This window comes from Opisthorchis viverrini (assembly GCF_000715545.1).
Source record: "Opisthorchis viverrini unplaced genomic scaffold opera_v5_168, whole genome shotgun sequence".
NCBI classification, from domain to species: Eukaryota; Metazoa; Platyhelminthes; class Trematoda; order Opisthorchiida; family Opisthorchiidae; genus Opisthorchis; species Opisthorchis viverrini.
This window is the reverse complement of record NW_008751823.1, coordinates 398,592-416,144: the sequence shown is the minus strand read 5'-3', so window position 1 is coordinate 416,144 and position 17,553 is coordinate 398,592. Positions and strand designations below refer to the sequence as shown.

At 44.2% G+C, this 17,553-nt stretch overlaps 1 protein-coding gene across 1 annotated transcript; it reads left to right on the top strand.

Moving 5' to 3' along the window:
* Positions 1-318: 318 nt before the first annotated feature.
* T265_14262 (hypothetical protein) lies at positions 319-8,110 on the top strand (the record flags this gene model as incomplete). Its single annotated transcript, XM_009172833.1, has 2 exons — positions 319-427; positions 7,861-8,110. Coding segments are annotated over 2 exons (357 nt in total), but the record flags the coding sequence as incomplete, so codon positions are not given.
* Between the last annotated feature and the right edge of the window lie 9,443 nt (positions 8,111-17,553).

Here is a 17,553-nt window from a genome sequence, read left to right as displayed (position 1 = left end):
CTTCTTAGGCATTTTGTTTGTTCGGATTTTCTTTTTGCACAAAGAAGGGTGTAGTCCCGATTCGACAATGTTTCTTTCCCTCCAAACGCTTTGTATAGACGGAATAGTGCACGAGTATGATGTCTATGGTAACTTGAACCTATATCCTAATAGTAGTTGAGGAAATCATAAACGAAAGATTCAGCTGGGTTTCAGGTGAGTTTCCTGTCCAAACCAAATTGATATGCAAATGAGTGTAGTTTTCGAGTACCTATCTCTGTTTCACATGTTCTACTTGTCACCACGATTCACAACAGGAAGTCTTTTTATGGTTCAGCTGCAGGGTGTACACAGAGGATACTGGAGAATCTGCTCATGGGTCTCAAGAACTCGGGAGTTTGGTGACGGATTATATCCCCGAACTTGGTCGGTGGTTTTTCCCCAAGGGGTGAGTATTTATTTGTTGTTTAGATTGTGAAATTTTAGCGTAATCTTTTTTTATTTACGACGTGCTTTTGGCAGGATGGCGGACAGATCAGGGGCTTGAAAGTGCAACTCAGTGATGGCGTACGACCATGAGGTGTGTACTTTTTTTATGGGGTGCGTTGCTGTCCTTCTTGTCAAGATGGTCAGAACAGACCTTTGGTTTGCCGTCGCAAATCGACGAACGCTGTCAGCACAGTGCGGACTCTTTATACGTCATTTTCATCCTGTATATTCGCATCTAAAAATTACCCGAGGTACCAACGTGTCATTCTACGCACCCAGGCATTTCGGATCTCCCCACCCCTATTATCTCTAATGAATCTCAACAGTAGTATGTTCGGTGGAGCACTAACAAGTTCGATTTGAGATTGAAAACTTGTCAACCTTTCGCAACTGATGCTTAGGATGCTGGATAGTTAACATAAATCTTTGTGGTAGGAGAGCTTATCCGATCAGTGAAAAAGCTCCGTTCATGCATGAAATACAGCAGTTACGAAGTTACGGTGCGGACCCCTCAACAGCGTCCATTACATCTCGTTAACAGCTTTTGGTCGGTCCCGTCAAATTCCCTTTATGAGTTTCCACATTGGAACTGCGGGAACAAACTTGTCCTCTGATTACCGGTTTCGCCGTTCTTCTTGCAAAATTGAATAATGAACGTGAAGTGATAACTCGTGGGTAGGTTCTGAGAGCTTAGGAGCTGCCACTCAGGGGCACCCGACTCTGTTCATTCCCTTCAGCGCACGTCGTGGAACGATGCAACTTTCTTAGCTTGCCGCCCATTCTGAAAAAGCTTGCCGAATTGTAGTTGTTCTCTTTCGCCAGCGTATTCCTGCAAAATTTGACCGGTGTCGTTTTTTTCATCCAGGCTATTTAAGGTGACTTACCGGTAGACGCAGTCACATCATCAGTTGAATGTGACTTGCTGAAAAGAAAGTAGTTTCAACTACGATGCAACCAGGAACGTAACATTTCCATTGCAGTATTTTTCTGTATTTAGATATTCTGTCTAGCATGCCGATGGGCAACGCCCTGTACCCATCTGTGCGCTCCGCTTCCCATGTCGTGACTCCCAAAAGGCTTATGGCTGGTTTCTTTATGTCCCGGTGCTCATGTTCCCACGCTATGTATGTGATGGTATTAGCTGGTTCCCAGGTCTTTTGGGCCACCCCATCGGTATCTGACCCTGATTCACTAAAACGTACATTTTCAGAATGCACACCTCACATTGCCTGTGGGGGGGGGGGGTGGAAGTAAGATATTTTTTTGACCAATTAGCCATCTTCCTCACCCTATTCTCACCACCTGTTTGTGGGAATCCTACAGCACAATAGATTGGATGTACCCACACTGGTCTTGGTAGCTTCCATTTGCATTCACACTGCTTCTGTGATTGAGTTCTCCACAGATTTTCATCACATGGTTGATATTTGAATGTGTGATGCCTGCAACTCTACTCTGCGATATTCTGTACGGTTGGCCAAGTTTCTTGAAAATCAGAACACTCAAACCGCGACCATTGAAGAACTGAGGACACACGATTCACAGGACTAGGCCAAAAGAACCAAACCCTTCACTTGTGGGGCGTAGTAACCACACGTTCAAGCCATGGGCAGACTCGAACCACAGTGGTCTCTCAGCGACCCTTGTCTTAACCAATGGGCTCAGTCAGTCCTGGTAATGCAGAGTTCATGGTATGGTGAAATAAACCAATAAGAAACAGATGTGCTTGTGCACCAGATTGGCGTTGATAACCACACCGTCTAATAGCAAATCGGCTCTGTAGTGATCATACAGGAGCACGGGAAGACGAATTTCTTGAACCGCAGTTACTGCCTGAGCACGGCAACAACAATTTGCACCGTCTAATAGCAAATCGGCTCTGTAGTCATCATATAGGAGCACGGGAAGACAAATTTCGTGAGCCGCAGTTACCGCCTGAGCACGGCAACAACAATTTACACGCCAATTTGAGTCGCCATTTAAGTCTATGTGACTTGGGAAGGCAATCTCAAATGTTGAACAGCGTTAGTTGCACCGTTGCTTGTACTAAGAACGGCAGTTTTGTGGAGTCAGTGATCTAGCCAAATGCGTCGCCATTTTGGAAGTCAGTTGAAAAAAAAGAGAATATCCACTATTTAGGCTGATATCGAGCGTTCCAGCCTTCACGTTGTCTACTGAATTCCGCACCGATGGTTATTTGTGGACTGCAGCAATTCAAACGACTCATATCTCAAGAGATGATTGAAGTACACTAAAAACAAAACGATATTTTAGTTATTCAGCCGTCTATGCCTCAAACTGTCCACATTTTATTCAGTCCATTTCCTTAGACGATCATTTACGAAGTTCTCGAGGTTTAACACATTGAACTCGGAAGTCTTATCAAAATCACATACGAAAAGCAGAAAGAGGGCAAATTCAGTGTTATATGAAAATCACGAGCTACAATCCCATGAATCCCACACCAAGCCGCAGGATGAACAAGAGCTGGGATAGCTATGGGTTAGCCAAGCCTAGTTCGGAGGCACAAATTCGTGGTAATATGCAAGACTAGGAGGACACTAAGCTACAATGATAAAACATTAAATTAATGCATTTTAGACCCAACGGAGCAACCAATGGAACCGACCGACCGAATAACTAATCGCGATCAACGGTCATCCCCTGCTATCAGCGCGTATATTAACACACACGTAGCACTACTTAACGCACAACCACTAACCCACCGCTACGCACCACTGCGCTCCCCAGTAATGCACTGATGATGCCACCTCGATTGGTGATGAAACGTTTGCAATCAAATTGCCCAGCTCTGCGAACAAACCGACGGCCACACATCTCAAACCTCGTGTGTGGAGGTGATCTATATTGGAGCGCTGCGAACTGGCCCGGGCACTGTGCACTCATTCATCTCGGTAATCAGATACCAGGTACAGTAGTCTTCCAAGCAGTCCCCTCTGAAGTGAAGCCGCTCCCCAAAGTGGTCCACAGCAGGTAGTATCCCCCAGCCTTCCATTTCTATTTCGCTAGGAAGGACATAACCCACATCTACCACTATTTTATTCTGCAAAGCACAATTTCACTGTCTCCCTCCGAGCGAAAACCGTGAACTCCATGATCCGTGAGAGACAATAATTTTTTTCATGGGTGGATGGAAATGTTGATGGACGTAAGCGTGGGAAGCAAGTGAATGCACCAGTGTTTTCTCAGTCGCCCGAGTTATGGTCAAACCAGCCAGGAAAATTAAACTGCTAACCTACAGTCCAGTGGGTATTGAGTTTAACTTTGCCAAACACAATATCCAGCTTGATATTCTACTTCCTATTACTACTCATTTGGCTGCTCAGTCCCAACATTACTGATCGTGTTGTCTGTTGACAGTGTAAGGAGATTTGTGGATTTTTCAACCGAGACTCCGTCCTCTTAATGAAGTTGGTCCATGCGGGAAAGACGAGGAGTAGTGTGCGGCTACTTCATTCTTATTGAAAATCATCAGTAGTGAGCACCTCGTGAATTTCCAGACTGGTTCGAACCTTAGCAGAAGTTTTTACTCGAGGGATCAGTCAACACTTGAAGGAAGGCTTAGTGGTGTTGTATCCTCTCCGAATGCAAGTCAGTCGCACCGTTGATCAGCCGCTATTGACCGAATGGTTATCTGCAACTACTGATTTGAAAGTACCGGGTTCGAATCACAACTGAGGTTTGGGGGTATGCATTGCTGCTGGTAGGAATGAAATGACTGTATAGCGCTTCCCGGCTTTTCGGCATAAACTGACCCTAATCACGAGGTCAATTCCCGATTGGAAAGTCATGTCCACAGTGAAATCGTGGGGGTTTCACCTATGCTTACGTTATATTCGGAGGCAGCAGGGAAGTTACTTAACAAATACTGATCTTGGTGAACCTTACCCTGCATTTTAGTAAAGATGAGCACTGTAGACAACAACGCACGACTAGTATATGGTGGCAATTAACTACCACACAGGAAAGACGGGGGGGGGGGGTACTTGATTCGAAGACGTCTAATACCCTTAGAGAAACTGATCAGCAACTTCGAACAAACAAATCTGAACCCTTTATTAGAGTAAGATATCATCAGCGGCATCTGCTTAGTATCTTCTGTGTATCTTTGCAACACAAGCGCGGTGCACAGTCATACAGGAACGTTAGCTTGGCCGTTCGGCCAGGAAGTCACAGGATGTTCGTCACTGGGATCAGTTACATACCGTATACTGTGGGGTCCACGACCACCTGTGCGAGCTCCACTGGAGAAGGCCCCGGGGCCCACAGAACAGCGCTTGACTGTAGCCTCTTTCATTTTGTGTTGTCTTGTCACATCCTGTTGCCCGCGCACAATTGTCACCAGAAAGGATTCTGAATTAGAAACAACGCTTTCCTTGTTAGACAGCTGTTGGGCATGCACAGTATATGCCTCAATCACCTTGACTTTGTCTACCTCATTTAATACTGTGTCGGATCTGATTACCAAGCTGTGACTTACGCACCAATTTACCAATTTACGCCGAAGGAAGTTAACTCGTTCAGTTGAGTCTCTCGTGAAAACCAAATTGATTTGCAAATAAGTATATTTCTCGAAAACAGTTCAATTTGGGTTCAAACAGAACATAAGGTTGATGGAAACTCGGGGACTGCGCCTATCTGATGAGCCCCAAGAAGGGCGAAATCGGTCTTGGGCTGTCAAAGAGTTTTCAGCAACCTTGTGAGTAGTTTCCTTCATGAAAATATACTGCGAGCTCTCGAATATCGTGCCAACTGAAACATGAGGCGGCCTGTGTGTAGCGCATTCAGTTGTAGAACACCATGAGAGATTCATTTGAGTCTCTCGTGAAAACCAAATTGATTTGCAAATGAGTGTATTTCTCGAGGTTAACTCGTTTTATGTTGCAAGGGTGAAGTCAGCTTACAAAGTAGGCTTTCAATTCCAGGTCGATTTTGAGTGCACCTCATCCCTGTCATTTTCCGACGAAATTATACTCAGGATGAATCCTCCTGAATAGGGTTTGTGCCACAAAGTATCCGGGAGCAAATAGACCCCAGATACGCAGGATTCATCCTCATTCCCTCATTATTCAAACCTCTAAGGACCTCATGTCGTTTGCTCTGAACCGAAGAAGAACCGAATTGGACGTTCATTGTTAAAATACTCATATTTGCGGGTACAAGTTCAGTCCTCGTTGGTGGAAGCACCGCGATTGTTCGTGCAGTCTGTTCAAAAGCCGGTTTATTGACTCACACATTCCTTTTAAGAGAACCCGTCCCCAAGACAGGTCAAGAAACCCTTTCTCATTCAAGTTGTAATCAGTGTGGTGATGGTGGTGGTGGAGGTGTTGGTGTCTGTAGTGAGACACTATCTGCCTTCCAGATTGCAGGCGAGAGAATGTGATAAATACCCCACCCCACCCCCCGGATGGCAATGGAAATCGATCCGGATTGATGCTTTAGTCAGAGTGAACTGAAGTGGTGCACGTTGGAAGCAACCGTTAGGTAATGCAAATTTGTTCAGTTCGCTATCGTTCTCTGTGACGAACGAATGGATTGATTTTGACTGTTATGTTATGTCGCACTGCAGTCAGCAAAATCCGAGGAACCATCAGAATAATTTGCAGGCAATTGGATGTGCATGCCCGTGGACTAACCACTGCAGTTCAGACAATATCAAAGCACCAATACGACTATGCCAAATCTGACCACAACATTACTCAATGCTTGGTATGAGCATAAGGTGTAGAATTTACCATGCTTATGTACTTTTGGACTGAAATGTTGCAAATATAACAACCCAACTTAGAGGAATAACAGTGGGGATCGGAAACCGCAGTCATCACCTTTTGACTCGGCTTTGAGAACCTGATAGTTGTGAGTTTTGTGGACGGGTAACAGCTAGGAAGTAAAGCAATAGACTGAGATTTCAAAGTTGAAAGGTGTGGAGGTGTTTTCCGTATTTAAAAAGAATCGTGTTGGCAAAAAAATCTGCCTCCCTTAACGTGGTTTTGGAAACGTAGTAAGGGAGATTTTATTTCGTCTCAATGTGGCACACTATTCACAAGGTTGCTTAGAGCTCTTCGACAGCTCACGACAGGTTTCGCCCTTCTTGGGGCTCATCGAGTAGACGCAGTCCCCGAGTTTCCATTAACCTAATGTTGTACTTGGCCCGAGATTGCACGAAATTGCACAGCTACACTCGTTTGCATACTAGCGTGGTTTTCACGCCTGACTCGCCTTAAACCCAGCTGTACCACTCCTGGGTCTCCCATCAAAACCAAATTGGTATGCAGATGAGCGTATAAGTAGATCTATTTAGATTAGTTCAGCGGATCTCCCCACGAGTGATTTCTCGGATTCCGAAGTTGCTCTCGCTTGTTGGGAAGGTTAGTCTTCCGACACATGCTTTGTGAGTTGAGATATCAGTTCTGCCTTGAGTTTCTATTAGGAGTTCTACAGTGAATTTCCAGGTGAGCGCTTTTCAGTTGCATACAAAATCCATAAACCCCAAGGTCAATAAACGGGAATACACGGCAATACCTGGAAATCAGCGATAAACGAACACTGACTATGAGAAGGAAACTGGTGTTATATCACCAGATTTCATGTGGCAGAACTAACCTTTGATGAGAGCCAAAGTGTTTTCTAGTCCCGTGATTTGATTGCTATCATATCGTAAACCACAGACCCAATAGAGTTGCTCGCCTACTGATACCAGTTTGCTTTGCGAATTTTCGTTTAACTCCTAAGTATTTCAGTCTGTCCTCATTTGGGAAAGTGGCGATGCTCTTTGTGGGGAGGTCGTTTCTCCCATAAATAGTTCTCCGTGAATAAAGCGTACATCTAAGCATGTTTTTTCTTACCATTCGAATTCCCATAAATAAACTCAGATTAAAAAGACCAGTTGTAGATTTGTACTCCTCTAGCTGACACATCTCCTCCTGGGTAGTTTTTGTTTTATTTTATGCCCTTTTGCACTATAAGATGTCCCTGTACATTTTTTAAGATGCCTCGATGGAATTCTTAAGAATTCCCGGCCGTGCTCTTTGAGTCTACCAAAGAAAAATTTAGGGGTGGTCCGATGTCAAGTTTATGCATTCCAAACATTGCATTCCAAATCGCTGGTGTGTGTGTGTGTGTACCCCGAAGCTATACACACCCCTAGGACATCTTCAATCGACATATTTCGATTCCCATCAGGGCATTTCGAGATTCTTGTCAAGTCACCTTAGGTCATCTTATCCGAAATTATTCGGAATTTTAACATTGATTCCCTTGAGTTTAGCTCTGAGCCTTGGCTTTCTATTCCTATAGACTAACTTTAGGCTTTGTGCTGCATCCAATTAGCGGTACTCTCTTTGTTGACGCTGGAAAGTTTGTATTTTACAGGCGAACCGAACCTGGGCACGGCGTTTTTTTAGATGAACGGTGGAACGGTGTTTTGAACGTCGAAATGTCAGACATGCAGCAGACCTCGATCTTTCATCTCTATTCACCGGAAATCGCACGCAGACCGTTCGGGACTGGTATGCACATGAATGCGTCCTGCACGTCCCCGGAGGAACAGTCTGTGTGGTTTCGCCGAACCTTCGGTATTTTCGGAAGTAACCGCACCCTACCTCTAACAGAACGTTATTGATGTGTAACTTTTTGAGTTTTCCCACCTTTTGTCGCAAAGACCTTTATCTACCGAAGTAACTCAGTTTGTTCTGCAGCGGACCGACATTAGCACTCTCCAACTCATTCTGTTATATTCATTCCACTAAGTTAAAAAACCGTCGTGGATCCAGTGGATAGTAGTGTTGTACATCTGTGGTAGGCTAGCCCGAAGTCTCTTCTCCCTATTCTTCGCTTTCCATTGTTGGACTTCATTTAAATAAACTGGCGTGGTTGTACGGCAGTGGAGAACGACCATTCTTCTCTGGTGTCACTGATGATGAGGATGAGTGGATAACAAATCAGATTTGATGTGACACGTGTGCACCTAGCTATTCATGAGTGTTCCGAAGCGCATAACTAGCAAACGTGGTCAGTCCACTTCTTGTCGCAGGTGAGATTCTGCAAATGGATGTAACACAACCATTCAAAGCTCATGCGAAAAGCCACATCACGCGGATGGCAACCACAGTGGCGCACATACGTGATATTGTCGAATTGTGCCAATTCGACGCCTATACTGAGCTAGATCAACTACTCCTGTGCTCTTGGCTTCTCTCAGAACCTCTTTCGGAGCAGGAACTTTCTTTCATATTCTGGGCTATAGAATCCAAGTAATTTCAACGTTCATCGAACAAAGACTAAGCCGTCCACGATCAGTGAATGGCAGTGCCGGTTGAAGCTAATCTAACCTCCTATTCATACACAGTTGTTATGCAAATGACTTTACCCTGGACTCTATTCAACCAACCTTTTATCGCCTGGAACATGCAACACACTCTACGGCTTAGTGATTTGCAAGAGGGTTTTCTAAACAACAACCGTAGCTAAACAGTTACAATTCGCATCGCACTGTGAAATCACTGCTATCCGCGCAGTTGAAATCTGTTGAGAGTGTTAACTCATGAATTCTTGCTTAATCGGGTTTCAAGCGCGCATCAATCCATGGGTTTACAGAATCGGTTTGTGTCACATCGACCGTTTCAACTGGTTACTTCACACCAAATGTCTGGCTCACATAAGCACAAATCAGGCCAGTTGCAGTTATGGTGAACTATTCTCAAACAGAACAGATCGAAGCTTAGGTGATTTTACCAGGTAATACGCTACTACTTGGACGAGGTGATCAGGTCGATGAGGGCAAGGCGAACTCCAGCTAGAAAACCCGTCTCAACGATCACGCAGCCTACCCAAGCCTTGTTTACGGTTGTGTAAATTTGTGTGAGATCTGAACTCATACGCATGTTGAGATGACTGAAAATGTAGACTCGACGGGGTCCCCCGTGATCAGTAGCTTTCTACCTTTCCTCCACATAGTGGGTAGTCTACGGGCTGCACCGGCATTCTGTTGACGTTTCTTCCATTTTTCGAGACCAACGGTACGTTAGTTGCCAAAAATACACAAAGAATTTCGCCTTGTCTTGAACTCCTCAGGCAGCTGTAGGCTCCGGGGACAAATAAATGGAACTTTATTGAAAGGCTTCCAAAAAAGGAATCTCGAAGTAGCCCGTATACTACCGATTTGTGGAAGGATATCAGTGTGCTATTTTGACGGTGAAGGAAGCGACCGACTCTTCAGTCCCAGCTCAGACGTGAGTTTTCAGCCACACTGTAGGAAGTTGCCAATATCCAAACTGCCGGTGGGCGTGTTGGCTTAAAAAAAAAACGCTCCAACTTCTACCCCGAAACTTTCGGTCATACTGATTGGTCAGGGCTTGTGCGCACGACTCATTAACAAATTCCGTCAAATTATCTCGACCCGATTGATTTGATAATTGATTAGCGTCGTTGGCCCTGTCATTTTTTTTCTCGGTGCTGTAATTTTCAATTTTTGGATGCGGCTGACTAGCAAAAACGAAGTGCCAACCGTATCTACTTGCTGCATCAAAGTCTACTCACAACTGAGCGTTTAATTTATTCCTGTCATCAGAGAGATAAACATCGCTTTTCAGTCACCTATTTGTTCCACATCGCGTCTTTGCGAAACGTGTCACCACAACCGGTTTCTTCTGAGAGTCTCATGGAAAGAAGAGAACAATTGTATCTTTATTTAAGCTCGATAGCATTTTCGCCTTCGACGCTCCTTGAACGGAAGGCCCAACGTTCAATAATTCAGCTCAAACTGGAATACAAAATTTCTTCGTGCGTAGTTGCCCCCAGTATGGAGCAGCTCATGAAACACAAAGCAAGTGTACCTGTGTTGATGAACATCCACTCCTGCTTCACAGTTGCTCTAGCACATGATGGGGTCAGATCATTTGCATGCGTTGAACAGAGAAACGAGCAAGTCATGTGGGCTGCATCATGTGGTTTACTTTTACACAAGCCTTTCACTTTTGGTCCTTTTGCTCGGTTGAATTGTTAATTCGAGGTATAGTACCTCATCTATCTGACGCTCCCCACCTTGTAGCGACTTGCGCTGTAGTTCGACCACATGCAGGTGTGTGCCACCACGTTAGTCAGGTGGTTTATCCGTCCGCCTTGAAACTACCTCTCTAATGCGGCTCACTTTACCTCCCAATGGAGAAGTGTTGGACAACACACTCCTCATAATTCTGATTTGTGTTTAATAAAGAAATTTTCTGCTTTGTATAGACGTAGTACACTACTCATGCGGTTGCTTAAAACTCTTCAACAGTCCACGACCGGTTTCGCCCTTCTTGGGACTCATCAAAGAGGTGCAGTACCGTCAAACCTTATGTTCTACTTGGACCCAAATTACACGAAATTAGCTAAATACACTCATTTGCACAATATTTGGTTTTCGACGGGAGACTGACCTGAGTCCCAGCTGAGCCTCTCGTTTGTGATATTCACAGCAACCTTATGACTAGTCTATTACATCTATACATATATCACGATATCTTGCCAACTGAATCATGAAGCGGCCTGGTGCATCGCATTCAGTTGTTTAAAAAAAATCATAAACAAGAGACTCAGCCGACTCAGTCTCCCGTCAAAAATTAAATTGGTATGCAAATGAGTGTATTTCGCTCTTTGTTGCTTTTTTGCCTACAACCTTACAATACATGTCAAGTGGTTGTGCATTGTAGTCTGAGCATTGTGGCTGATACTAACTGAGCTTCTTAATGCGTCAGTTAAGATGTGGTGATTTAACCGGTTTCATTAGACTGAGTGTCCTCTATCGTCCACGTAGAGGCTTGCATGGTGCTTGCCAACTCTGAGTGAATTCAGAGTGTAAGTTTACTTAAAACCTGAGATGATGGACTCTCAGTGTTAGCTTGTTCTTCCTAAGCTTAGACATTTCTTAATATAAATCTATTGAAACTAAAGGAGACTGTACAGTTGCATCGTGACAGTTTCCTTGTGAATGAAACAATCGGCCGTTCAAACCAAATCGATTTGCAAATGAGTGTATTTCTCGAAAACAGTGCAATTTGCGTTCAAGTAGATCATAAGATGGACGGAAACTCGGCGACTGCGCCTACCTGACGAGCCCAAAGAAGGGCAAAACCGGTCGAGGTCTGTCGGAGAGTTTTCAGCAACCTTGTGAGTAGTTTCCTTTACGAAAATATACTGCGATATCTCGAAGATCGTGTCAACTGAAACAAGAGGCGGCCTGTGTGCAACACATTCAGCTGGAGGACATTACAAACGAGAGATTCAATTGAGTCTCTCGTGAAAACCAAATTGATTTGCAAATGAGTGTATTTCTCAAAGGTTGGGTGAATTTTGGCAGCATTCCGTCTTCCGAGTAAACCATTTTTGGCAAGTCAGGGAAGTCTGTGATTGGATGGAAGCTGCGGAAGCGAAATCTGGTATAATTAACATGGGAGTTCGGCCAAATGTCAAATGCTGGTTTGCGCAGAAGGAACGCGTAGTCCATGCGAGTTCACGTAGACAGATGGGGAAAGANAATGTATTGCAGCCATGTACCAACTGTGATAGTCACTTAAACTTTGTCCGGTGAACTTCGAATTAGTGCCGCGTTGGATAAAAGGGGGAGCGGAATTCCACCTGCGTAGGAAAATTTCTCCAATTAGATCAAATTAATTCACTTCAGAAGTTCCTCGGTAGGTTGTCAGCGTTCATTGCTTCTTGCCTCACCGCCTGCAAGGTGCAATGATTTCCTAGCAAATTTCAATATTTAATGTTCGACAATGTATCTGTAGCTTCTGCGCAGCCAAGTGCGCATTGGAAGGCCGAAGGAAGAGTACGGAGTGCAGAACCTTCAGAAGGGCCTCAGCAGGGTTTGACTGGCGTCGGTGACCACTGTGACGTTAATAGCACTAAGCGGTGACCTGGAATCCATTTTCTCGTGGTAGACTAAAGCAGGCCATGTCGTGGTATCGTCACTGTGACATTTTGTGGGAGACTCAGTAGCCCACTGATAATCCGCCACGCGCTGGAAACATCACTGTTAGCCCATTTCAACAGCTGTCACGACTATCGTGCTACGAGTGGGAGCGAGTGGACTTTGCTACAAGGTGACCTCACTTTTGCTCGCTATGCTCCACATTTGCTGCTTTTGGTTTCCCGATAGTAGTTGTTAATGTGTTCAAATATTGGTAGCTCGGGTGAGTTTATTGGTTGTTGATCAGGTGGCTGCTGATATGCTCGCCGAGCTTGGCAATTGGTTTGCAAGCGTTTCGTCACCATACGAGGAGACATCATCAGTGCACAGTAAGGTGGGTACTCCTTCCTTGCCTGTGTGCGTTTACATAGCATTCAAAGGCTAGCTGTTATCTTCTGACGTGATTGGCTACTTGAAGTGTAACGAATTTAGTGAATCTATTGGTCCGTTTGTGATCTTTGTTGCGTTGTGGTCTGCGTTGCTTTGCGTTGCTTGGTTATCCCAACGCCTATTTTTAGTAGCTTGTTCTGTTCGTTACACTTCAAGCAGCCAATCACGTCAGAAGATAATAGATAGCCTTCGAATGCTATGTGAACGCACGCAGGCAAGGAAGAAGTACCCATCCAACTGCGCACCGATGATGTCTCCTCGTACGGTGAAGATACGTTTGCAAGCCAATTGCCAGGCTCGGCGGACAGATTCACAGCCAACTGGTCAACTACCAACGTCTTACAAACGAAAGTACAAAAGGAGAGACAGTCACAATCTTTCAGTCTCAGAATAAGAATAACGAAACGGCCTTGAACAGTTTGACATTAAATGAAGCTGCACCATAGATTTAAAAGATGAATACTATAATGTTTGAGCTACCACCAGATATCCCTGATTAGAATTTAATGAATTACCCGAATTTGCATTTGAAGCTTGTCCGAAGAATGCATATTCTAATTGATATTTGGACTTCGAAAGATATTCAGCACTTAATATTCTTCAGTTGCCATTTTTTTACTCTGAGTTGATGATGCATTTTTATGTTTGTTTTCTGTGTATAGCGAATAGAGAAATAATCCGATGGAAAAATCGATCAAGACGATCACTCAACCAAAACCATTCATTACTCCTGAGCTATGTCACGTACAAACTATGATCAACGGTTGAGATTTTGAACCTCGTCAAGGATCGTCTGCTAAAGATGACTACTCGAAACGGGCTGTGGAACTGTAGACGTGATAATCAAAAAAGAAGCACAGGTGCGTGAAATTGTAACCCGTATGTTCATCTGTTCGGCTGCGGTGGACGCAAACCGCAATAACACAAGCGCCCACTTGCCTCGTGTCTATACATCGAATACTCGCTTTCGGATACTCAACTAGTTTCAACTCCCGGAGCATAAAATCGCGGCGGTGCTGGTTGATCCGAATGTATTGTTTTGATCCCGAAACAAGCGAACAAGCTCAATGACGAAAATTGAAGAGTATTCGCCGTCAACTATTTTACCCAGTATCCATGTGTTTATGTGTGACATTCTCCATCTTGTTGAATATTTCAGACGATTGGACTATTGAAGGTTACTAAAACAGACGTTTATTATACTAATTTGTTCCGGCAGTTTCACGATTCCATCACTCATTCTGGGACAGACATCAGGATGGGTATAGTGTCCTGAATATTCTTAACGGGGCTGTAGCCCAGCAAGCGAACTTCGAGAGGCTGCTATCCATAAATTTAGACTATATTTGTATCTTCCCCACATGGCATGTTTTTCAGACTCGGCCACATGTGAGTTTTATTGAAATCAAAATTTGAGTTGCCACTTGAAACGCAGGCACCCGTGTGTGGATGGTTGGAGTTGACTACGGCACACAACACTTGAACTCGCAGAACGAACCTGCGTTGGAATAGCGTTAGTCACTTGTGCGGTTAGCCCGAACATTGTGTTACCAATCATGGTTGATTTGTTGAGTACTGAATTTGTTTCAAGCAAACAAGTATTTCGAAGTGACTGATATATTAAACCAGATCATTGTCCCTTTATCCTTGAATTGTGGACTTCAAAGTATAAAATGGAAGCTTAGTAGGGTCTCGAATTTCGCACCTTTACTCGACACCCCTGAGTTTATGATCCTGTGCAAAAAGACAGGTATTGAGATAGATTACAGCTGGCGCATTTTATGTTCAGTTCGGTAAACTACGAATGGAGTCCTCGAACATAAATTCCGCATCAGTGAGTACATATTCACCTTCCAGCCATTATTTTCGGGTTAATGCCGTGTTCCTACTTTCCTAGGCTCAGTTCGTTGACAACCACTTTTGATACGGTTATTGATAGCCAGAGTCCGAGAACACGGTGTTTCTGACAAATGAATAATCTCAGGAAACCTGTCGGTGTGCTTGTTTTCCTCCAAGACGAAAATATATCAGAAAAAAATCTATAGGACAGTACAGCCACTTTTTTCCTACGTATCGAAACTAAGGAGATCTAATGAATTCTGCCAGAGAACATATTCGCCTGGGGGAAGTTTCCACCTGAAAAGTTTCCACAGTCTTGTTCTTCAATGTAAAAATCATGGGGTGCAAAAGAGAAGGGCGTCTGCAATACCATATCCTGTACGATACTAACACGTACATTCATCGCATGCGTTTGTGGTCTGTAGTCTCTTCATTCGTTTTTCTAGGGAGCGAAGAATCCCAGTTACTCTGCTTTTGCCGGGGATCACCGACGTTAAAATTATATGAATTTCTGTAATTACCGTTGGTTTTCCACCACTAATCAACCTAACCAAATAACACACAGTGCTTAATTTATTGGACCTCATTCGTACCGAAATTTCTCTGCCTACGGTGCGTTGTTTTTTTCCTCTCTACATTAGCGCCTACCCATAAACACACACACACACACACACACATGCGCGGGCACGTTCATTCCGTCAGCTCGCTCAGTCTGATTATCGCTCACTTTTGAAATCTGACGTTAATCGATCCCAGTTCAGTAGCACTGGATCGATTGTTGTCTGTGCTGCGGACTTTCGACTGTGGGCTGCGTGCAGTAAACCCTGTTTTGGTAACCTGGTTTTCTGGTGAAGTCAGACCATGGGACTAGGTTGTATGAACCAGGTCATACATATTGTTATATGTTGTCGGTACGAACTTCTTTCATTTGTTAATGGACCGTGAGAATTCCTTGTTGTTCTTTGTATTTGGTTGAGTTCCTCTACAATGGTAACCATATGCTACAGTGAAGTGGGGAAAATTTAGCTCTTTGTTCCTCAATTACTGGTCCCAGAAACGGTGAGAAGGAGACCAACGTGGTTCAAGCCAGAAATAAGTCTTTGTTTGTTGAACAGCAGTTAAATACATAAACGATTTATTAGGTACGGGTTGTTCTGAGGACCTTGGATCACGTTCGTTTTAAGAGACTGTACGTTGCTGTCATTCAGCGGTTTGGATGGAGCATCCACACGAGTTGATATATGAAACGAGCCTGTGGTTGAGCTGAAGAGTTCTAGTTGGAAGAGGAGTAGTGCTGGACTTAATGTGAGTATTGAAATCTGTCGCCATCCCCTTGGCTACCGTCCCTTTTCTGGTTGAATCCATTCTAAATTATTTTCGGAGCTCGAAGAAGGTGAGGAAAACCTAGCAAAATCTCAACTTGATCTAACAGCTCAACATGTTGTTAATCTTCCTGCTCGCGTGTTCAAAGCTCTTGGCTTGCCTGGTGCACAGACGAGTAAGTGCTGCACTGGTATGTGACAGTCTACCACGTGTCCTCGGGCTGAGCACTGCTTAGGTTAGATATATATTTGCCCGGATCAAATTCAGCGTGTACGCCTATTAGTATCGGTTCTTTAGACGACCAAAATCAGGATACAGAAGAACTTCACCATCGAAGAAAAGGGGCACTGTACAGTCCCGGGAAGAAACAAGCCGGTAACCAGTTACCTGTGTCTCAGTCGAAAAGCATCTGAGCTCCACATCGAATACCTCCCCTTTGACCCCTGGCCAAGACCCCTAGGACGTTTAGCACGGATACAGCGATGATCTCCCAGCAAGCATTGTTTTTCGGGATTGTTGATTTCATTGATTGTCGAGTGTTTTTTCGTGTTAGGTGATTCTTTAATGAATCACAGTCACATCAATTTTCGGACTTCTATAGAAAATCAAATAAAAATAACCACATGTCAGTGTTATATAAAAACACAACTGAAGTGATTTGCAATATCACGGCTTCTTTCTTTACAGAGCATATCGAGCTACCATTTTAAAATGTGAAGAACGACTTTGTTGGAGTCCTAAGCAGAGGGTCAATTTGATTATGAGTTTCAATTCAGAATTGACAAGGAAATTTTAAATGCATTCACCCAAATGCGGATAGGTAACGTGGTCAACTTCATCTCACGGAGTAAAAACGGCATGACCGGCCACTTTAGCAAAGATACGGAAATGGACACTAGTGTGTCTGGCCAGTAGCGAAATCCGGCTCAACAAAGGCTTGGCGTATGTAGAGTGTTGCTTTCTGGTGAGCATCTTTCTCAGTATAAAACACTTTGAAGTATGGGAGTATTTGCACAGACAAAGCCAAGCGTTCGTTTCCTGTGGTTTACATGGGGTTTGTGGACAGCAAAAGTCAATTTAAATGTGTGAAGTGTGCAGCCAAAGGTTGCAAGCATTTCCGAAAATATTTTTTAGAAATTCCTTTATGGGCGTGCGCGTGCGTGCATGTTAGCGTTCCTGTGTGTGCTGTGCGTGTGGCGTGTGCGTGTCTGCGTGCGCGCGTGCGTGCGTGTGTGTGCGTGCATATGTTCGTGTTGTGTGCATGTGTGTGTGTGTGTTCGTGCGTGTGTGCGCCAATTCTGCGTATAGATTGGTTCTTGTTGCGACCACGTTATCTTGGGGCAATAAATGGTATGATGGTGATGAAAACAAGTCTGAAGATGAGCTTCTTGAATGTGGGCGTTGCCTACCTGTGATGTGATTCTACTTGTAAACGCGAATGAGCCAACCGTCAAATGTTTTTCGGCTCTTGGACATACCTACTTGACACTCGCGTTGGATGTAGCTCAGTTGTGTTCCGCAACGTTTTGTTCGCTAGACTATGACTGAGTGAGCTGCAC